This window comes from Meles meles, chromosome 6 (assembly GCF_922984935.1).
Source record: "Meles meles chromosome 6, mMelMel3.1 paternal haplotype, whole genome shotgun sequence".
NCBI lineage: Eukaryota > Metazoa > Chordata > Mammalia > Carnivora > Mustelidae > Meles > Meles meles.
The window spans coordinates 118,021,459-118,045,176 of NC_060071.1; the positions used below are offsets into that span (position 1 = coordinate 118,021,459).

Below are 23,718 nucleotides of genomic sequence, written 5' to 3' on the forward strand. Positions count from 1 at the left end.
ACTGCAGATCTTACCATCCTGGTTTCTCCACTGCCCTTGCACACTTTGACTTGCTATAGTCTGACGTCCTGGGCCATCATTGCAATGGAACCGGTTTTGCTGCGGTCTTGGACCTCCTATATTCTAACAGGGGAGACACTGCAGCATTCACCTTACTCAACACTGTCAGCCACTCCTTTTTTTTTTTTGACAGAGACACAGCCAGAGGGAGAACACAAGCAGGGGTATGGGAGAGAGAAGCAGGCTTTCCATTGAGCAGGGAGTATGGCTTAGTCCCAGGACCCTCGGACCATGACCTGAGCCCAAGGCAGATGCTTAATGACTGAGCCACCAAAGCTCCCCTCCACTCCTTCCTTATTGAAACAGACCCCATGTTCTTCTGGTTTTAGCTCTTCAGGTTCCTTGACTAGATCTTCAGCTATCTGCTCTTTACCTGCTGGTGTTCCTCAGCGTTCTGCCCTTGATCCTCTTGCTTTAATATTTTCTCAGTTGGCATTTTGTCTATTACCCATGGCTTTTCTGTCACCTGTATGCTGATGCCTCCAAAGCTTTATCTCCAACACTTGTTTCTTTGCTCAGCTCCAAACCTGTAGCCCAGTTGGCTTCTGTGTATCTTTTTGACTTTATTATGGAAATGTTCAAACATAAACAAGTAGAGATGGTGACCTAGTGAATTTGTTGTATTTGTTACCCAGTGTCAATCATCAATACATGGCAGTGCCTTTTTTTTTTTTTTTTTAAGATTTGTTTATTTTAGAGAGCCAAGCCTGCAATCAGAGGGAGGGGCAGAGGGAGAGGAAGAGAAGCAGAATCCCCACTGGGTGCAGAGCCTGACACACACAGCTCCATCTCCTGACCCTGAGATCATGACCTGAGTTGAAATGGAGAGTTAGAGGCTTCCCAACTAAGCCACTCAGGCACCCCTACTCCATGCCTTTTGAAGCAAATCACAGACATATTGTTTCATCTGCAAATATTTTATTAGATATCTTCCAATTATAAGAATTCTTTAAAATTTGGACTGTCTGGGTGGCTCAGTCGGTTGGATGTCTGACTCTTGGTCCTAGCTCAGGTCTTGATCTCAGGGTCATGGGTTCAAGCCCTGCATTGGGCATGGAGCCTACTTAAATCTTAAAGATATATATATATATATATATATATATATATATATATATATATATATATATATTTAACAATAATACCATTATCACACCAAAAGAAGTTAAGATCAAATGCCCAGGGTTGAGAAAATAATTAAAAAAAAAAATCTCCCAACTGAGATAATCTTTCCACAAAGGTAGTAGAGAAAGAAAACAGTTTATTGAATAAGCATTAAATCAGGCAATCTAAGAGATTTCAAAGATGAAGAAGTCTGGCCATTTTATAAGTCATGCAGGTGCAGCCCATTATGTGTTTTCAAGATAAACAGTAACTGTCCACCAGTTAGAGGACTTGAACAGTACCATTTGTCAGAGCTCATCCTAACTTTATCATAGAAATTTGAACAACCACCAGGGAGGAAACAAACTTCTCATATTCTAAGGCAGGAGGTAGTTTTGCAAATTGGAGCAGGCTGCCCATCCCCTGTGTGGACAGAAGTTAGGCTCTTAATCTCCAGTCCTCAGGAAACATTTCCTGGGTTGGGAGACTGGCCAGAGGCTTATCTAATTGTTATATTTACATGCATTTGAAAAGGGCAGAGAAGGAGATTCTCAGAAGGGAGCAAGAAGTCTTTTCTCTTTTAAATAGGGAAAATTGAGTCAACTTTTATTTTGTCCCTGTCTTTATACCAATTAAAGTTGATGTTGTTCAGGGGCGCCTGGGTGGCTCAGTGGATTGGGCCACTGCCTTCGGCTCGGGTCATGATCTCAGGGTCCTGGGATCGAGTCCCGCGTCGGGCTCTCTGCCCTGCAGGGAGCCTGCTTACTCCTCTCTCTCTGCCTGCCTCTCTGCCTACTTGTGATTTCTCTCTCTGTCAAATAAATAAAATCTTTAAAAAAAACAAAAACAAAAACAAAAAAAAAAGTTGATATTGTTCAAATTAGTCTTTTTGTGCTTATTTTTTAGTTTGTTTGACCTAGGATCGAAATAAGTTCTATATTGATTGATATCTCATACATCCTTGATAGGTTCCTCATTCTGTTTTTGATTTTTCTTTCTTGCTGTGTATTTGTGGAGGAAACTAGGTCATTTGTATAATCGCTGTTTGAATTTTGCAGGATGCATCTCTGTGGTGTCCTACGATGCGTTCTTTTCTTTTTCCTTTTTTTTTTTTTTTTAATTTTATTTTTTTGAGAGAGAGCACATGCACACATGCTTTCTAGCATGGGAGGTGGGGGGAGACAGGAGGGGGAGAGGGAGGAAATCAGACTTCCTGATGAGCTTGGAGCCTTAATTGAGGGCTCTATCCCAGGATTCCTGATTATGACCTGAGCTGAAGACAGATGCTTAACCAGCTCAGCCACCTGGATGCCCTATGTTTTGTCTTCTGTATTTCCTGTAAACTGATGATTGGATCTAGACCCTTGGTCAGATTCAGGCTCTTTTTGTTCAGCAGCAAAGGTGGTGGAGGTGTACTTCCATCAGAAGTGATGTTATTTGTCATTGAACATGGCCTAGAACTGATCCATTTATAGTTTCCATGTGTTTCTTAAAAAGATTTTATTTATTAGAGATTGAGAGCACGAATGCAGGGAGGGGCAGAGGGAGAGAAGAAGCAGACTCCCTCTTGAGCTTGGAGCCCCAATTAAGAGGGCTCCATCCCAGGACCGTGTGATCATGACCTGAGCCAAAGGCAGATGCTCAACCGAGCCGCGCAGGGGCCACTCCATGTAGTTTCAACAAGATAGTCTCTAACACCTCAAGGCCATCTATCCAGGACCGAGCTTCTCATCTTCTTCACTCCATTCCCCTGTGTCCTCCTCAACTCTGATAGTAAGCCAGAGAGCTGGTGTGAGGGCCCTTAATCTCCATTCCCACTGTAAGTATTACCAGCATCTGTTGCTTCTCTCCTATGGCCTTGTCTTTTGTTTTCCCCCCTTGTGGAGCTGCTCTTCTCTGGGCCAATCCTTTTCCCTCAGGCCCCCAGGGCACTAAGTCTGCAGCACAGATTTGATTGGTCAGTTATTGACACGGAAACCTTAGTAGCTCCCTGCTTAGGATCTGTGTCCTGCCCCTTCTCCACTGTCACTCCCCCTTTGCAACACCTCTACCCCACCCCTGCATACTCCCTGCCCACCCCCTCTTCTCCACAGTCCTCCCAGGAACCCTGGGCTCCCGGGAATTGTGAATTGTTCTGTAGGGCTGAAAGTATTCTGTGCCTCTTCTGCTTGTAAGCCTTTCCCTCTTCTGCTTCTACTGCTGGCTAATACTTCAAGATTCAGATGTGAGGGTGTATTGATATAACAGGTGTGGTAATGCTCAGATTGGGAGAAGAAAGACCAAATCTTCCTGGCTCCTTCCCCCAGGCCACAAGGTCAGAAACCATTGAAGAGGAAAAGAAGTAAAAAACTTCTTCCTGTGTGACCCAAGAAATGAGTCACAGAGGGGATGACATCGTGCTTAGGGCTTCAGAGAGTCGGCGTTCCAAGATTAATTGGCTTTGTCTTAGTAGTATTTCATAGATTTGGAAGATTTAAGCTGTGTGTGAGAGCTGGAGAATCTAGGAGCCATTTCAGTATGCGATCTGTGGGCCTGTGTGTGTTTGCAACTTCTTCCCAAAACCTGATCATACCAAAATGACAGTCTATTACAGACAGGTTTTGGGAAGTCTTAGGTTACGCCATCAGTTTCAAGGAAAAGAGAAACGGGTAGGGTGGGGCCTACAAAACCACAAAGATGCTTCATACAGTTGAACTAAGATATAAACCTTAGCATGTGGAGGCTTTCCCTTGTTATCTTAGGTAATACTCCTAAGAGCATGTGAGATAGGACAAGCTCAGAAACTGAACTTGGTTGGCGATCTTGACTGTCCAGGAAGTTAGGGGCCAGAGGGCAAGAATTCTTCCTTTTGCGTCTGTTGTGGCACTTGACCTCCTGTGACTATCTTGTGTGCGCTCTGCTTTCCGCCCAGAGGGGTCTGGAATGTGGTCTGTCTGGTTCCAGGTTCCTGGGGAACACTCCCTAGGATGCCAGCCCAGGCTCTGGGGCAGGGAGCTGTACATCAGAACTGTTAGCTCCTGAAGCTGTAGTCAGTCACTAGTCTGATAAGTTTCCCTTCAAATCTTTTCTGGAACAAGGTCAAATATGAAGAACTTAGAAAAGATCACATTTTCTGGAGAGTGGTTTTTTTTATCCCCAGGTATTGTCATTGTCTCTTCCTGTGGTTCTACAGGTTGAAGTTCTGTTGGCCTGTTACCACTAGCAGATCTCTCTTCCAGAGAAGCTCAACGATCTTGTTCTGAATGGAAGAGATGGTTATATTGCTGTGACTTGGGAAGCCAGAGGCACCCTCCTCTCCCTCTACCCCTGCCTGCACTGGAACCAGGCTGCTGGGGCGCCACCAGCTAACGGTCCATTTGCAAAAGCCTGAGCTTTTACTCAGCTTATCTTCAGACAGTGACACTCTCTTCTCCTTAGGAAAGAAGGACCAATGTAGCCAGAGAACCAAGTAGCAAGAAAACTATAAATGGTATTGCAAGTCATCTCCGTTACGTGTTTGAACTGAATTTTCAAGTCCTATATTTAGAATTTTTTACTCAAGGATCCCATTCCTGCAAAGGCATCTATGGACACCATGTTTGTATCATTTGATTTTTGAGGTGAACTCTGGTGCATGTCAGATGGACGTGTCTGACATGAAGCCTAGAAGCCTGGGGTCACCCTTCCTCCTCAAGCCACTCTCCCTGCCCTGGTCTTCCTCAGCTGGCTCCTCACTGCCTCAGAACTGGGTGAGGAAGAAGGAGATGTTGAGAGCCCTGGTTAAAGCAGTCCTCTCAGAGACCCAGAAGTGAACCAGAAAGAATAGGTGTTATCTTCGTGATGGGATTTCTTTCCCCAATATGCTCAGCTTATTTTGGAGCCAGAGACTAAGAAGCAAAGAGCAGATTTTGAGAAGCCTCTGGGACTCCTGATTCTGGGGGTTGTATAGCCCCTGAAGTCCGATGCACTTACTAAAATGCAGACATCTGCATTTTCTTAGTGGTAATCAAACGACTTTGCCTTAAGTAACAGTCTCTTCAAAGGTTATTACCCAAATCACATTTTAGAGATAAGCGAGAAATTCTTATTTCAAATGGCCTGAAGTAACTCTGGCCTTTCCCCCTAACTTTTAGACCTCTGGTAACCTCACAACTTTGTGTTCAATAAGCTGGTTTTCTAGGTACAGTTTTGAGGTTCTAAGGATTAGCAGTTACATTCCCTTATAATACCAGGAATTCTCTTTGGGGCTAAGTCTGTCCTGTATGATATTTGAGTCTGTAACTTTTAAAAAGCCATTAATATTTGTATCCTCCCAGCTCCAAGTGAGATCTGCGTCTTTTTCTTTCTCCAAGTTTCATTGGCTTGTTCTTCCTGACAATTCATAATAAACATGCCATCCTATTCAGTTTATTTTATTTTATTTTTCTTCAAAGATTTTATTTATTTATTTGACAGAGGTCACAAGTAGGCAGAGAGGCAGGCAGAGGTGGGGGTGGGGGAAGCAGGCTCCCTGCTAAGCAGAGAGCCTGATGCGGGGCTCGATCCCAGGACCCTGGGATCATGACCTAAACCAAAGGCAGAGGTTTTAACTCACTGAGCCACCCAGGTGCTACCCTTCGGGGACAGTTTAAAAAAAACTGCATACTACTCGGTTCCTAGCTTTTCTTGAAATCTCTTATTCTGCTAGTGGGCTCCCTGTGGTGTGGCAGCCTCTTCTGTGTGTCAGCCTCCTCCTGAGGCCATTTCTCTTACCTTGCTGGGAGCCTTGGAAGCAGTTAGAGCTCCCTGTGAGTGGAATTCAGAGCAGGAGACAGAATGGGGCCCCTTTAGGGGCTGCTGACTCAGAACACTGTCTCATGCGAGTCTCTAGTGAGAGGGTGATTCAGGCTTGTCCTACACAGTTGGAGCTATTCACTTGGCTGAATTTCCTCCTCTCCAATGGGTGGATGCTGATGGCAGCCGAGGCTGTGAGGATTGGCTGCTCTCTGTGAAACATCTAGAACGATGTGGTGGGTGGAGACCATTTTGTTCCTTTCCCTATCACTGGCTTCCTTCAGGGATTCCCCAGAGATTGGGGCCCTGGAACAGAAGTGCTGTCCCCAGATACTGCTTAGGTCAGGGAGGGCTGTTTTGATTTCTTCCCCCACCAGTGGGTTGCATCATTCTGCTGATGTACGTGTGTCCTCGCTCCTCTCTGATGGAGCCTGGAGGGGTTGATCAAGGCCAAAGGTGACATTTCGGCTTAAAAGATCAGTAGTATTCCATGGATTTTTATTACCCTCACTGCAGAAGCAGCGAGGCTGTGCCAGTGTCTGCAGAGCTGTCCTTTCCCCACTGCAAGTAAACACGAGAGCCCTCTCAGGTTGGTTCAAATCAGTTTGTTAGGAGAGCTTCTTTGAAGTCTTAAGTTGTCCTACCATCGTCCTACATTGTCCTACAATGCCTTCTGGGAAGGAAGAGCAGCAGGGCAACATCGTCTCATCTGATCTAGACTTGCCAATGAATTGACCTGAGCCACAAAGTCCAACAAGGGGACAGCTCCTTCAAGCATGACAGCCAGACACTCTTCCCATATTGTAATGTTTGCTCTTTTCACTAGGACTCTAAGATTCTTTAGAAATCAGTGAGACCATTTCTTGGGCCTTCCTAACTGAAAGAAATCACCACAGCACTCTGATAAAGTAATAGCTTCATTATTACTTTCATCCTGTTCTTACAAAACATGAACCTCCCGTCAGCCTCCCCACTCCTCAAAAATGCTGCCCTATGGGTTACAGTGCCTGTTCTCTTCAGCCTCATTTGCATTACTCCCATAGGCAAACTTCTCGTTTCTATTAAGCCACTCAACTCTTTCCGAACGTGGAAAGAATTGAGTGACTTCTTTCAGAACCTTGTTAATTCTTTAGAAACTATGTTGGGCTCTTCTCCACTGGTCCTTTGGTGCTACGACGGTTTTGGTAAAGCAGACATTGGAGGAGAAAGGTCGTAAGAGGCTGTATCGGAATGGCCTAGTATGTTCACCAACTCAGCTCTGTAATGAACTAGAATAGTTAGGATTGCCAAGAGTTAGAATCAGCAACATAGGCTTTAGTACTGTGAGTTTTTAATCACTTAAAGGTTATGCCAGCAGAAATTAAAAGTAGAGATTGTGGCAGAGATGGCTAGCTGTCTGCCAAAACCCATTCTCTTCTGGACAGAAGTTAGACCTGCCTTTGTTGACTGGTGCCATGTGAGAAGGTATGATGAGCCACTTTTTAGGCCAGAGCCTTTCTTTTTTTTATTTTTATTTTTTAAAAGATTTTATTTATTCATTTGACAGGCAGAGATCACAAGCAGGCAGAGAGGCAGGCAGAGAGAGATGGAGAAGCAGGCTCCCTGCTGAGCAGAGAGCCTGATGCGAGACTCGATCCCAGGACTCTGGGATCATGACCTGAGCTGAAGGCAGAGGCTTTAACCCACTGAGCCACCCAGGCACCCAGGCCAGAGCCTTTAAGAGTAGACGTGCCTTCTTTCTTCCTCTCCTGCTGCCTTGACCCCAGGGAGACCCAACCTTAGCCACACAGATGGCATTTGGCTCTTGTGATGGCAGAGCCACAAGCCAGAAGGAGCTTGATCTCTGAATCACTGCATGGGGGAAAGCCTCCTGCTGACCTAGAATGCCCACCCCCCCTCCCCACCCCCGCCCCACCCCGGGGATGTTAAATGAACAAGAAACCAGTTTACTGGGTCTGAGCCATTGTTGTGGGGGAAGATTAGTTACAGCAGCTAAGCATACTCCAACACCTTATTTACAAATAGTATGAATTGTGTTTATGTACAAAGGTCTGTAAAGCTAGAGTAGTCAAGCCTGGGAAGTGGGGTAGGGACTTTCACGATTAGATACTTCCTTATTGATTTTATAAAAAATTTCTACCAGTAAGGAAAGAGAACAAAAATAGCAAAACAATGCTAGTATAAACTTTACTTGATGGGGGAGTCATTCTTTGACCCCCCACCCCACCCCCCAATCCTCTCTGAATTTCCTTTAAGTCATTTAACACTCATTATCCTTAGTCCTTACCTGGCACTTTTTTTTTTTTTTTTTTTTTTTTTGAAAATAAAGAGCAGAATTGGGAGTCCTATAGGGTGGACAACTCAGGCAGGGTCCCTTAAGATATTAATCCTTTCAGGGGGTCAGGTCCTCAGTTTTGTAGACCCAGGAAGAGAAGGGTTTTTGTTTAAATTTTATTATTGAAGTATAGTTGACATACAATAGTAATTTCAAATACACAACATAGTGATTGGACAAGTCTGTAGATCCACAGTGCTCACCATAAGGGGTCACCACCTGTCCCCAGTGTTACTACAATATTACTAAGTATACAGGACTTATTTTATAACTGAAAGTTTGTACCTCTTAATCCCCTTCACCTACTTTGCCCATCCTTCTACCCTCCTCCCTCTGGCAACAGTATTTGAGTCTGTTTCTGGTTTTGTCTTTTAGATTTCACATATAATTGAAATCATATGGTATCTTTCTGACTTATTTCATTTAGCATAATGCCCTTCAGGTCTATCCATGTTGCTGCAAATGGCAAGATTTCATTCTTTTTATGGCTGAGTATTTTAAAGATTTTTATTTATTTGACAGACAGAGATCACAAGCAGGCAGAGAGGCAGGCAGAGAGAGGAGGAAGCAGGCTCCCTGCTGAGCAAAGAGCCCAATGCGGGACTCGATCCCAGGACCCTGAGATCCCCGAGCCAAAGGCAGAGGCTTTAACCCACTGAGCCACCCAGGTGCCCCGGCTGAGTATTTTTTATATATATATAGATATATGCACATATATATATGTACAGATACAAATGTAATTGTAAAAATGCTGCAGTGAACAGAGGAGTGCATTTACCTCTCTGAATTAGGTAGGAACAGAAATCTTTATAAGCAGAGCTTATCAGGCTTTCCAACCCAGAGACTCATGCTAACTGTGATGTGTATACCAAAATGCCCATTCATAATTACAGTGAGCAACAGCCCTTCCGACATCCACTGTTAGGAGGCCCTCTTGCTGGTATGAGGGCAACAGGGAGTCTAAGTGAATAATCAGAGGGAGGTTGTTTGGAGAGTAAGGAATGAGAGCAAGTGGAGTTGGATAATCTTAGAAGAATCCATTATCTAGGCTGTGAAGTAATCTGCTGATCCACTTCACAGAGTTACACGATTAATGACCCAAATCCTTTTATGAAATTTGGTCTCTCTTCCTTGGAGAGCATTATCTTAGACTGCCAAATTCTCTTTAGGGTCTTTTATAGGCTTTTTGCAGCTTTCTTCTTTAATAGTGAGCTGAGTACTATATTCTCTCTCAGTTACGGGAGTCTACATCCTAGATTCCATGACTGGACTTGTGTGTTCCCCCAAGTTCTGTCACTTATCCACTGGGTTGATTCCTAGGTATTTCTTATTGATCATGCGAAGATTAAATGAGTTAGTCATCAACAATTAGTTAATATTAACATTAATTGGATAATAAAGCTTTTCTATTTATACACTTAATATTATAAAACACCAGGCATGCCCTGATGTCTTATACCTATTAAGAATCTAAATGCTTGATGTGGCTCAAGGGGGTACACAGATAAACATGGATAGGGAAGGAGAAACTGACAGTCAGAATCTGTCCAGTTCAAATTATTGCCAATAGCAAGACCTGAAAAGATTATTTGATAGCACAAGCAGCAGGAGCAGGTGAGGAAGAGCAGGTTCTCCCTGGAGCAGGGAGCCTGATGTGGGGGCTTGATTTCAGGACCCTGTGATCATGACCTGAGCTGAAGGTTGAGCCTTCACTGACTGAACTACCCGGGTGCCTCCGTACTGAGATCTTTTTTTTTTTTTTTTTTTTTAAAGATTTTACTTATTTATTTGAGAGAGAGAGAGAGAGAGATCACAAGTAAGCAGAGAGGCAGGCAGAGAAGGAAGGGGAAGCAGGCTCACTGCTGAGCAGAGAGCCAGATGCGGGGCTCAATCCCAGGACCCTGCGATCATGACCTGAGCTGAAGGTAGAGGCTTAACCCACTGAGCCACACAGGCGCCCCTGTACTGAGATCTTATAAAGTGTATATCCCTTATGGTTTTTTTATCTTTTCAAAGGAATTTTATAGATGTTTTATTTGGTCATACTTTTATCTCTTGGATCCCAGTGACTTTGGACTGTTAACGTATTCTCCTACCTTCAATATTTTCTCTTTCAGTTCTCCAGATCTCTGGGCATTTTCAGGATTATATTTTAAAATGCAGTAACTAGGGTGCCAGGGTGGCTCAGTTGGTTAAGCAGGTCCCTTTGGCTTAGGTCATGACCCCAGGGTTCTGGGATCAAGTCCTGCCTTGGGATCCTTGCTCAGCTGGAATGCTGCTCCTCCCTCTAACTGCCATTCCCCTTGCTTGTGTGCACTCTGACAAATAAAATCTTTTTTTTAAAAATTTTTAAAGATTTTTACTTATTTATTTGACACACAGAGAGAGACAGCGAGAGAGGGAATATAAGCAAGAGGCAGAGAGGGAATACACACAGAGGGAGTGGGAGAGGGAAAAGCAGGCTTCCTGCTGAGCAGGGAAACTGATGCGGGGCTCGATCCCAGGACCCTGGAATCATGACCTGAGCCAAAGGTGGATACTTAGCAACTGAGTCCTCCAGACACCCCAATAAATAAAATCTTTAAGAAAAAAAAATGAAGGGGCGCCTGGGTGGCTCAGTGGGTTAAGCCTCTGCCTTCAGCTCAGGTCATGATCTCAGGGTCCTGGGATCGAGACCCACATCCGGCTCTCTGCTTGGCAGGGAGCCTGCTTCCCCTCCCACCAGCCTGCCACTCTGCCTACTTGTGATCTGTCAAAAAATAAATAAAAATCTTAAAAAAAAAATTAGCATTAAAAAAAATGCAATGACCGAAAGATACATAGAGTCCTGCAGCTATAGCTGCTTCTTAATTTTGGGAATAGAATAAGGTTTTCCATTTTGCTTCTGGTATTCCTTTTAGTGGTGATTCATTGGATGGCCTTTTGTTACAAGTCACTGCTTCTCAAGTTTTTACATTCTCTTGGTTGTTTAGCTTTGAACTGAGTATGGATTCAAGAGGTAAAGCTCAAGGGGTACCTGGGCAGCACAGTTAGTTGTTTGTCTCTTGGCTTCAGCTCAGGTCGGGATCTCCTAGTTGTGGGATGGTGCCCTGTGTCTGGCTCCATGTGCAGTGTAGAGCGTGCTTGGGACTCTCCGCCTCCCCGACCCTGTGTGTGCGTGTTCTCTCTCTCAAATTAAGTATTTTAGCGGGGGGGGGGGGGGGAGCATAAAGCTCAAAACTGTAGTTTAAATTCAAGATGGGTCCATGCTCATCTTAATCCAAGTTTTTTTTTTAAGATTTTATTTCAGAGAGAGAACATGTGCAAGCACAAGTTGGGGGAACGGTAGGAGAGGGAGAAGCAGACTTCCCACTGAGCAGGGAGCCTGATGGAGGGCTTGATCCCAGGACCCTGGGATCATGACCTGAGCCAAAGGCAGACACTTACCTACTAAGCCACCCAGGCACCTATGATCTTAATCTAGTATTAAATCTCTGCCTGTGGGGTGCCTGGGTGGCTCAGTAAGTTAAGCTTCTGCCTTCGGCTCAGGTCATGATCTCAGGGTCCCGGGATCAAGTCCCACATCAGGCTCTCTGCTCAGTGGAGAGTCTGCTTCCCCTCTCTCTCTGCCTACTTGTGATCTCTCTCTCTCTCTCTCCCCACCTGTCAAATAAATAAATAAAAATCCTTAACAAAAAACTCTGCCTATATTACTCTTCTGTGACCACTCCTCTCCCCACCCTTGTCCCCCCAAATTACCTGGACTCCAGCTTGAGAAGCAGGGCCTTAAGGATACAATCTATGGTAACGTTATATTCCATGACAGTTCAGATCTGTTCATGAGAGAGTTGGATTACTTTGGCCTAACCCTAAAAATGGCACCAACCAATTTATTGATATATGGTTACATGGCATGAATGGTACTTAGGTAAAAAATGAATGTGCAGTGAAGGTGGCATAGTTCTTCGGAATATGTGAAATCTGAGTGAAGTATCCCAGCACATTGTCAGAATGTATCACTAGTTCTTTCAAAACATTTTTTAAAGGGAAGTCTATACTTTTATTGACCTAATGGGCTACTTGAGGGGGACTGAGGTGGAGGAGTGGGTGGCCCAGATGGTGGACCAGCCATAGTCATGGGCTTGAACACGGGGGAGGACTCGCCCAGGCAGTGGCTGATCATCTTGGGCTTGAAGGCCACCTGGGTGAAGGTCTTGCCGTTGTCGAGGCCCACCATGCTGCCCACCGTCCTGGGCAGGACGTTGCTGTCCCGCATGTGTGTATTCACTATCTCTGGCTTCTCTGCAGGCATTGCCTCCTAGCTGACTCTGCACAGGTGCCTTAGGAGCGAGTGCTGCTGCCACCTGCTGCCGTGTCAGCTACTTGGAGGATGTGGCCATCAGGTGGTCTACCTGTATGCCACAGTAGGTGAACCTGCGGGAGGTTCGCTGCTGCTTCGGCATTTCTGGTATCTTGTCGGTTTTTCCAAAAAGGTCTCACTTGTTCTATACAGGGAGGAATCAAGAGGGATTCTTTGGGAAACAAACTGTAGTCAATACACATTTTAGGGCCAGATAATTTGGGTCCTGCTTCTGCCACTTAGCAGCTATGTGATTTGGGGACTTTATTTCCTTATCTGGACTGTCGTGAGTTTAAATAATTTATGTCAAATGGGGTGCCTGGGTGGCTCAGTTAATTGGGCATCCAACTCTTGGTTTTGGCTGAGGTCATGATCTCAGGGTTGTGAGATCTGGCCCCAAGTCTGGCTCTGCGCGCTCAGTGCAGAGTCTGCTTGAGATTCTGTCTCCCTTTGTCCTCCCTTTTCTAACATAAGTAAGTAAATAAATAATTTAAAAAATTAATTAAAAAATAAGAAAGCATTTACATCAAGCAATTAAAACACTGCCTAGGATCTTTGTATGTAACAAATGTTTGGCATTTCTCTTAGGATGCTTTAGATCCTCAGATTGGCCTTTCATTAAAAAAAAAAAAAGTTTGGGGTGCCTGGGTGGCTCAGTGGGTTAAAGCCTCTGCCTTCAGCTCAGGTCATGATCTCAGGGTCCTGGGATTGAGCCCCACTTCGGGCTCTCTGCTCAGTGGGGAGCCTGCTTCCCTTCCTCTCTCTCTGCCTACTTGTGATCTCTGTCAAATAAATAAATAAAATCTTAAAAAAAAAAAAGTTTATGGGTGCCTGGGTGGCTTAGTTGGTTGGATGACTGCCTTCAGCTTGGGTCTCGATCCCAGAGTACTGGGATTGAGTCCCACATAGGGCTCCCTATTTGGCGGGGAGTCTGCTTCTTCCTCTGAACCTCTCCCCTCTCATGCTCTCTCTCTCAAATAAATAAATCTTAAAAAAAAAAGTTTATAACATAAAAATTTTTATGTATTTTTTATCTAAATTAATAGTACTTAATTTACTGTAAATCCTATGGTTCCTTTTGGTATTTTACTTATACTCTATAACGCTGGGATATCTAAGGTCTAATTGCTACCAATTTTGTGACTATTGGGTTAAACCAGTGGATGTTTCTGTGGACTTTACTTTCCAAATCCAAGCTGCTTTGCCTGTAAAGTGGTATTCGTAATGGGATCTACCCCCACAGGATTGCTGGGAGAATGAGACCATCCTGCCAGTCATATGACATTTTGAATTTTACTGTGGCAAAATGAGTATGACATGTACTTTGTCATAAGTTCTGATTTGTGGCCCAGGCCAGTAAGAGTTGGAATAACATACAGTTGATCTTGTCATTCCCCCATGTGTTTCCAGGCTGCCACCTAAAAGATTTTGGAGATTTGAGTTTTACTCCAGTCCCTAAAGATGATCTCTACAACAATCTGATAGTGAATCCTCGCTCAGTGGGCCTTGCCAACCAGGAACTGGCTGAGGTGGTTAGTAGAGCCGTGTCAAGTGGCTACAGCTGTGTCACTGTGGGAGGAGACCACAGGTAAGCTGGGATGCAGGGGTGGTGGGGGAGCTGGATTGTATGGTGCTTTGGGTTAATCAGTTAGCTTGTCTTGTTTCCCCACTTAAGAGGACAGTAGCCTTCAGAACTTTTATGACATGATGTGCTTAATAGCATTTTAATAGCTAAGATCCTGAGCTGCTGGAGGCACCTGTGGTCTTCATTGTTAAAACACATTGGATAGTAAGATGACAAGCTCAGAGGTAGACTAAGCAAAGTTTTTAGACACGGTATGTTCCTATTTCATTTTGTGCTTATCTCTTGTAAAGCTTTCCTAGGAAGAAAGGTCTTATGACCTTCATTTGGCCATTTGGGAGAATTAGAAGGATCCATCAGTGGTCTGAATTTGTGAGGTATTTGTGTGTGTGTGTGTGTGTAAGCATCTCTGCTAACCTGTTATAGATTTCCCACTTGTCATGTGACTATGTTCTCTACCTTTACTGTGTGGACCCCTAGGGGACTAATAGGTCCTTCTCTTAGTGAATCAGCATGTACTTTATTCTGCTTGGTGTGTTCTCAAGCAATGCTAGGGATTGTGCAAACTGTGACCTATTAGGACTAGATGAAATAAATACACATGGGATGAAAAAATATACTGAATTCTACAGAATTTTAGAGAAGGGAGAGATCATTCTGGGCCAGAGGAGTCCTATTTGAGCTAAGTAATAAAGGTTTTTGGTAGAAAGAAAAACAGCATTCAAATACTAGGATTGCTGACTGGGCACTTCATATATATTCTCATTTACCCCTCATAATGCCATGAGGCACATACAGTTTTACCTGATTTACGGCTAGGAACACTGAGGGACAGAGGTCAGATAACTCAACTTCTAGAACCAGGAAGTAGCAGGGTGGGATTCAAATTCGGTGTGACCTCTGAAGGCAATTAACTTTTTTTTTTTTTTTTAAATTTATTCAACAGAGAGAAATCACAACTAGGCAGAGAGGCAGGCAGAGAGAGAGGAGGAATCAGGCTCTCCACGGAGCAGAGAGCCCGACGTGAGGCTCGATCCCAGGACCCTGGGATCATGACCTGAGCCGAAAGCAGAGGCTTTAACCCACTGAGCCACCCAGGTGCCCCGGCAATTAACTTTTGAGAGCCAATCCAGTAACTTCCCCTATGGTGCACAGAGAGCTTTTTTTCCCCCCTTAACAGAGGTTGAAATATTTGTTAAAACTTTAAGTGCAGGTAGATCTCCTCATTAGGTGGAGTATGAGCAGTCCAGGTTCTCTACAGCGATCAAATTAAATCAACTAGAGGGTGGATATTCCTCTTAGCTCAGTGTTCGCTCTCATTTGTATTGACCTTCTAATGATTGTCTGATTATCATAGTCTTTGGCTTTTCTTTTGTCTGTAGCTATCTATTGCAGCCCTGTTACTATTCCTTATTCCGGGCTCAGTGCCCAAACCTAGGTCATCTGAAGATTCTAGAAGGAAGGGATGAGTCTATAAACTGAACAGCTATTGAACATTTTAAAGGAACGTGGCATCATTAGGTCACCCTGCTCTTTTTACACAGTATAAAGTATTCCCTTAGACATCAGACTAACTCTGACTTAAATAAGACAAGTTATCGCCCTCTTCTAGAAAAAGGAAACTGTCTAGTAAAATTAGATGATTTGTCCTAAATCACCTAAATTTCCCAGAAATTTCCCTTTCTGGGAAAAACCTGATGCTGACTTAATCTACTACTTTTCACACTAGACTGCGCTATCCTTCAAAAAGGCCCTACATGGAGCATGGAGCTTAAAATGCTGTCTCATGCCATACTAAGGAGAGCTGTAGTTAGTTCCTCAGATGCTTAAGTTGCATCTCCCATCTATGTCAAATTCTTCAGTTACTGGGAAGCTGGGCAGCTTTCCAAACAGGATTTCATCAGCTATATTCCTACAACTGGGACAGGACAGTTGGCCAATGTACACAGAGTCCAAGGACAAGGAGAGGCAAAAAAATAAACATGGATATTTGAATGCCATGCTAATATATAGAAGATAACATGCAAATAAACATTTATTCAGTCATCTAAATGAGGTCTTTAATTGGGTTCCCATTACTTTAAGGTCTTTATGTGATACTTCCTAAAAGGAAATGTCAAAATTGTTACTTGCTAAAAAACTATAATGCAAATTTTTTTTTTTTTTTTTTTAAAGATTTTATTTATTTATTTGACAGAGAGAGAGATCACAAGTAGGCAGAGAGGCAGGCAGAGAGAGAGAGGAGGAAGCAGGCTCTCTGCGGAGCAGAGAGCCCAACGCGGGGCTCGATCCCAGGACCCCGAGATCACGACCCGAGCCGAAGGCAGTGGCCCAATCCACTGAGCCACCCAGGCGCCCCTATAATGCAAATTTTTATCACTTAAGTGAATGATTCTTTGAAAAAAATTAGATCTCCCTGGTCTGCCTTAAGAAGTATTAAGTATTTGTGAGTTCTTACATGTAGAACACATTATTTAACTGGATTTCTTTTTTAAAAATATTATACATTTATTATATGTTACATATTTTGAATATGAACTGAATATATAAAATATATGAGACATTTATATATTACATATAAAGTTCATAGGATACTGCCTTATTATAGCAATATAGAAATTTATCTGAGTTCAGGACTGTATAACATAATTTTCTTAAGGTAAGGCACAAATAGTAAAAAATTCCTCTGTGATCGAGGAGCCATTAAAAAAAAGGGGCCCCTGGGTGGCTCAGTGGGTTAAAGCCTCTGCCTTCGGCTCAGGTCATGATCCCGGAGTCCTGGGATCAGGCCCCGCATCAGGCTCTCTGCTCAGCGGGGAGCCTGCTTCCTCCTCTCTCTGCCTGCCTCTCTGCCTACTTGTGATTTCTGAAATGTCAAATAAATAAATAAAATCTTAAAAAAAAAAAGTTTTTGAGATAGAATAATTTAGAGGAAAGAGGGGAAAAAAATCTTTGATCTTACAGGCATTTTTTTGTTCATGGCTTATTGTATTAGTTATTTTGCTAATAAAAGAATAACAGAGAATTCACAGGCAAAATGGGGGATATACATGCTAACTAATCATATACTCAGAAAATTTTTTTCTTCTAATTATATATATATACACGTGTGGATGTATATGTATGTATTTTTTCTTTCATTTAACTGGATTTCATTCACTGAACAATACTGAGGTCCTTTTCTGGGCCAGGGCTAATGAATCAAATTTTAGGGATTTGGGTGGGGGGGAATACTGACATCTGTCAAACTAGAAGGGTAACTGGGGCGCCTGGGTGGCTCAGTGGGTTAAGCTACTGCCTTCGGCTCAGGTCATGATCTGGGGGTCCTGGGATCGAGTCCTGTGTTGGGCTCTCTGCTCAGCAGGGAGCCTGCTTCCCTCTCTCTCTCTGCCAGCCTCTCTGCCTACTTGTGATCTGTCAAATAAATAAAATCTTAAAAAAAAGAAAAAAACTAGAAGGGTAACCAGTCAACAAGCTTTGAATCTTTGGAACCTTCTCTTTCTCCTTCATTCAAGGTTAATCTTTGGGAACTACAGGCCTGGAGACTTTTGGTCATCCAAATCCAGCCTTAGTCTGGGGCCCTGACTTTGCCCTGAGGACAAAGTGTGAGCTGCACTGACTGAGGATATTTGTTATTAGTGATGTTTGCCAAACAGGGCCTCAGTTACTGTGTTTGTTCCTTGTAGCCTGGCAATTGGTACCATTAGTGGCCACGCCCGGCACTGCCCAGATCTTTGTGTGATCTGGGTTGATGCCCACGCTGACATCAATACGCCCCTCACCACTTCATCTGGAAATCTCCATGGACAGCCAGTTTCATTTCTTCTCAGAGAACTACAGGACAAGGTCAGTGGGCTGAAATGAAAAGGCTAAATGGCTTTGCAGGGGTTATGCTGGGGCTTTGAGAACTAGTTTGTTAAGATTTCTATGAAGGATGGGCTGAGGGTGGTGGTAGAAATGTTTAGTATACCTTCATTTGTTCATCAAACATCATTAGGGGCTAAGCAGTCTAGTCGATGCTAGGGATATAAAGACTACTAGGACAGGGGCGCCTGGGTGGCTCAGTGGGTTAAAGCCTCTGCCTTTCGCTCAGGTCATGATCCCAGGGTCCTGGGATCGAGCCCCGCATCGGGCTCTCTGCTTGGCAGGGAGCCTGCTTCCTCCTCTCTCTCTCTGTCTGCCTCTCTGCCTACTTGTGATCTCTGTCAAATGTATAAATAAAATCTTAAAAAAAAAAAAAAAGACTACTAGGACAATGTCCCCTGCTCTGGGGGGAGGGTGTGTGTGTATGTGTGTCAGTCATAATTTGCAAGAAAGGAAAGTGGCAGTGGGTAGTAACTCTAGTGACTGATATACCCACTGCAGGAGGACTTCTTGGTTAGAAGTTCCCAGGCCTGCCTCACTCTCAGACCCACTGGTCTAGAGGAAAGCAAAAACCATGATTATCTCTAGGTAATATTTTCCTAGGCTGGTCAGAAGACATGGGAGTCCATGTTAAGCATAGACTAGAATCTGTGTATTCTTCCCCTCAGTTGTGGGACCAAGTTAAACCAGGATAGTACAAAAGTTATTCATTAGGCAGAATTTGTGTTTTGGCTGTAGACAAATTATGATGGCAACCAGATTGTGTTTCAAGAACCAATCTGTAAACAATTCAGTAATGTACAATGGGGTGGAAAAGGGCTAATCAGCAGTATTCCTGCTATTTAGGTAAGTTTATGAGAAACTGTGGCCACCTTAGGAGAAATTTTTTTTTTTTTATTCTGAAAAATCTGTTCTTTAGCTGCCTTCTGAATCATTTCCACTTTTTAAAGTTCTCTTTCCCAGATCGGGTGTGTCTTGTGTTGCTTTAAGCATGTCCTGTAGGTAGGAGGAGAAAGCAGATGGCATCTATTGGGAAACATGGTGATCATCTTGGAGAGACCAAGAATCCTTGATGAGTCCTGTCCATTCCTCTTTTGACAGGTACCACAACTCCCAGGATTTTCCTGGATCAAACCTTGTATCTCTTCCCCAAGTATTGTGTATATTGGTCTAAGAGATGTGGACCCTCCTGAACAGTAAGTTGATATACTGGGGTTAAGCTTTGGGTCTATCCCAGCCATTTATGTTTTTGACAGGGTCTTCCTTGCCTTAATCTCTTATAGGTCACTAACAGGACAGACACCCCTCCCCCCCAATATACTTGATTAAAAATGTTCTTTAAACTAAGGATTCCTGTGCTTGCTTTGGCAGCACATACACTAAACTAAGGACTCCTTCCTTTATCTCTCATACAGTTTTATTTTAAAGAATTATGATATCCAGTATTTTTCCATGAGAGACATAGATCGACTTGGTATTCAGAAGGTCATGGAACAGACATTTGATCTGCTAATTGGCAAGTAAGTAACTTATAATGGATGTCTACTTACAAAGGGAAAAGTCCCAAAGGAAATAGTCCCAGTGAGCAGCACACTTTAGTCTATCTCTTAAGGATGGCAGCTTTTAAAATAAAAGCAAAATATGTACACACAGAAAACACTCAAATAATTTGGAAAGGGAGATTATGAAACATAGGTCCTATTCTTCCTCTGGGGTTGAGATGGGGTTTCCTTGAAGTCACTGGCCACCTCCTCTGTGTCTCATTAATTTCTCTTTAGCTCCATTTTTAATGCCCATCTTTTGAGATGCGAAGCATTCACAACTGTCCCCTTCTTCCTAAGCTCACTTGGTGATTCATCTGAAAGTTTTATATTGAGCAAATCTTGGTAATATAGAAAGATGGCAGATAAATGCCAATCAAAGGCTAGTTTTTTTTTTTAATTTTTAACTTTTTATGAATGTATAATGTATTATTAGCCCCAGGGGTATAGGTTTGTGAATTGTCAAAGGCTAGTTTTAAGAGCATGTTCTCAGTGCTGAGACATTATGTTCAAGTGATTAATGTAATTGCTACCTAGTAGTATGTCATTTCTTAAGCTGTAAGAAATTTAGTTATCTACAATATATGTGTCGGATGCTAGTTTCTACTTTAGGATTCCTGTGCTAAACTGAAGCTAAAACTTGGAGATAAGATTGCAGACACCAAATCAATTCCGTTCAGCTGTTGTTACACAGAGTAAGAGCAACTGTAACCTAGGTCAGTTTAATGTGAGTCAGACTGTCAGAGCCCAGTCTCATGGGGAAGTGAAGAACTGTTAATGCAAAAGGCTCTAATGCCTAGGTTAAGTCAGAAATATAAACTGGAGTCAGTCTGAGGCACAAAGACCAAATGGCAAAATTATGAGGTGGTGTGTAGGAAGCAAATATGGTAATACACAGTAACTTCCAGAGTAGAAAACCTGGAAATGTGTATTAGCAAAGTACCAGGACGACAGCAGCAAAATCAAGGAGTTGCAACTGTAGAAAGGATCAATGTCCAAGCACACCCAAATGACTGTTCTTATCTTCCCCTCAAGAAGACAAAGGCCAATCCATCTGAGTTTTGATATTGATGCCTTTGACCCTACCCTGGCTCCAGCCACAGGAACCCCTGTTGTTGGAGGACTGACCTACCGAGAAGGCATGTACATTACTGAGGAAATACACAATACAGGTAAGAAGGGATCAACCTGCTAACTGTGTAAATAAATACGCTGATGCCTTTTGCATTCTGGAGGGCTTCTTCTACTATTTCAAATCATTAGATACTTTTTTGTTTTTTAAAAACCCCATGGTCAGGCTAATAAAGGACAGTCATTTGAAGGCATGTATGGACCTGGCTCATATCAAAATACATGAAGTATTGAATAAAAAATTGTCTACTTTAATACTTACTAATACAAGAATAACTTGCCAAACAGATGTAGTTCTTCGCATCTGAACTGTCTAAAGGCAGACTCAGATTAAAAGGCAAGGCCAAGAGCCTTACCCTAACATTAAAATGAGTTGGGAGTTGAGAATGGGGAGATAAACCTTCTCTTAAAGATATTTCAAAGTTTAACAGTATCTTGGATCCCTTCATAAAAGATATGCCTTATATTAGAGCTTTGATGGGAGCTTTAATGTTTGATAGGAGTTCTAATATGGGGATACTAAAGATGAATGGCTGACGAAGATTACTGAGTTGGCTACACAGGTTACTGTCCCCACATTCATCCTTGTTTGCAGTTTCCATTTCCGTCAGAAAGCTTCTAGTTCCCTGAAGGTTACTTTAAATGACCTTTCCTTGCAAAAATTAAACAACTACCACATGATACTTCAATACCATTTCATGAAATTGGGGTCTAAACAGCAGAGAGCCCCCAATGAAAGGTCTAGTGCTATGGGAAACCCTTGAGTGGTTGGGATACATAGGGAAATTGAGGAATGGTCTCTCTGAAGCCTACTGGAACCTCAGACACTAAAGGAAGGAAAAGAATGCTTAGGTTTATCAGGTCTGACAGTGGTAAGATAGTCGCATTTTCAGACCCACAATCTTAGATGTTGTCAGTTGTCCTTTCATTAGTGGCCACTGAACCTGTGTGTTTAATCCTCCATTTTGGTTCCCAATGACCCTACTTAGAGCAGGGGTTAGTAATCTCTAGAAGTTAGGTGGGGTAGTGGTTACACCTCATCGCTCCCTCCCCTGCTACATTATTTCTATTCCAAAAGACTATCGTAACAGTGTTAACTAGCTACATAAAGCATTTTGCTTAGAGGGTGCCAATAGTCTGGAAAACATGGGTAATAGCTATTTTTAATAGCTCAAACATTCTTGATTACTTCTGGGCTATACCAAAGACTCAGGTTTAGCTGAAATGAGACACACAGATCATCAAACACCCAGATGTTCGCACAGTGGAAATGCTGCAGTGACATGCTTGGACTATGCGCTCCTAATAAGACTGCACGCTGAACAGATCTATACACCTGTGTTTCTGGGCATGATGGCTACCATAAGTATTTGCATACCTGTATTCTCCAAACTAGTTCAGATGACTTGAAGAGGTAGATTAACTTTATCCAGAATAACCAACTAAAAAGTTAAATACCTCAGAGAAGTGGGCTTGTGTGTTAGGGGTACGAAGTAGAAGGCAGGTCTGGATAGGTTCTTCTTCCCTTTTCAAACCCTTTAGTGTAAGTTCTTAACCCCTCACAGAAGGCAATAAGTTCAAATTAAAGTATGGCCAAGTCTTCCCTTGACTAAGTGCAAGATATTGGGTCACTATGATGGGAGAGCTCAGACCTGCAGGGATAAGACTAAGAGATGCACTAATGACTATACTTAGGGTATGTGGGGTGCCTTAAGAGAGCAACAGAGTTAAAAAATGGGATGGCTCAAAAGAGGGAAGATGATCTCTTCATACAACTATAGACAGACATCTGGAAGGTTCCTAGTAATACTGGACATGGCACACATTTTCCCACGTAGGTGGGAAAATCCTTGTCTACCTCTTCCCCACAAGCTCTTTCCTTATCCAGACAGCGTGACAGCTCTGCCTATTAAGTTGGTTGAACAGGGATGATAAATTGTAATCTTACTCTAGTATACAGTGTTTGAACGTCCTGCCCAAGACGAGATAGGTATAAGGGGCTTCCTGACAGTGTGTAATTTTAATAGTAGAAAATGACTTTTTACCTTGGCTTGTTCTGTCTAGTGGGATGACCCTCTACTACCCTGAAAGTAGCAGCTAGGGTAGCTTCTGAGGTTCTGTCATATTTTGTTCTTTCAGGGTTGCTGTCAGCACTGGATCTTGTTGAAGTCAATCCTCAGTTGGCGGCTTCAGAGGAAGAGGCCAAGGCTACAGCTAGCCTGGCAGTGGATGTGATTGCTTCAAGTTTTGGTCAGACAAGAGAGGGAGGGCACATTGTCTATGACCAACTTCCTACTCCCAGTTCACCAGATGAATCAGAAAGGGAAGAACGTGTGAGAATTTAGGAAATTTTGTGTGCTGACATGTTTGTCACGAAAGACATTCCAGAATTATGAGGCATTTGAGGAGACACATACTAAATGGTCATCTGGGTCAATACTGCCTTAATGAGAACATTTGCGCATTCTTAACAACTGTAAAGTTTCCTTTCCCTCTCCGTTTTGGTGACCAATAATACTACTGTAAGTTTGTTTTTTCTTTTTGCAGTTCACAATTAATATGTTGGAATACTATGTAAATTTAAAGACGTCATAAACAACATTTATTACGTTGGTATATCATACTGGTCTTGTTGCTGTTCCTTCACAGTTACGCGGTTTTTTTTCTTCCCTCCCACCTCCCATGGTCTGGCTACACAGGGCATCCTCGAACCATTACCTTACAGCAGCATTATGCTTATTCCCCATCTTTAACACCATTCATTCACAGGGTCAAAGTTCTGGTCCACAAACCCTTCCCTCTAGGAAGTTCAGTGCCTGTGAAAGAATTTGTAGTACACCAGGCCCCCTAGGATGGCCAGCTCCAGTAAGATGACGATGGAAAGTAGCAGCTTGTTGGTTGTCACTCTACAAAGAGAAGCAAAGTAGGGAACAGTCAGAAGTGTGGATGACCTTATTTCTTTCTGTTCTTAATACTTAGGGGTTTGACGCTATAGCCAAGGCTGGATATACTG

At 43.1% G+C, this 23,718-nt stretch overlaps 2 protein-coding genes across 3 annotated transcripts in view; one reads left to right on the forward strand and one right to left on the reverse strand.

Moving 5' to 3' along the window:
* Window positions 1–23,326, forward strand: part of ARG2 (arginase 2) — a 34,016-nt gene extending 10,690 nt beyond the window's left edge. The window contains exons 3-8 of one of the 2 annotated variants that reach the window (XM_046008574.1): window positions 13,998–14,175; window positions 17,856–18,015; window positions 19,135–19,229; window positions 19,449–19,553; window positions 20,613–20,746; window positions 22,845–23,326. In XM_046008574.1, coding sequence (XP_045864530.1) covers window positions 13,998–14,175; window positions 17,856–18,015; window positions 19,135–19,229; window positions 19,449–19,553; window positions 20,613–20,746; window positions 22,845–23,050 — 878 coding nt within the window. In that variant the 3' untranslated portion in view covers window positions 23,051–23,326. Of the gene's footprint in view, window positions 1–13,997; window positions 14,176–17,855; window positions 18,016–19,134; window positions 19,230–19,448; window positions 19,554–20,609; window positions 20,747–22,844 lie in introns of both variants that reach the window. The other variant, XM_046008572.1, reaches the window with a different exon arrangement.
* The window catches only part of VTI1B (vesicle transport through interaction with t-SNAREs 1B), a 28,399-nt gene continuing 27,961 nt past the window's right edge, over window positions 23,281–23,718 (reverse strand). Inside the window, exon 6 of the mRNA XM_046008575.1 lies at window positions 23,281–23,611. Within this exon, the coding sequence (XP_045864531.1) occupies window positions 23,515–23,611 (97 nt within the window). The 3' untranslated portion in view covers window positions 23,281–23,514. The remainder of the gene's footprint in view (window positions 23,612–23,718) is intronic.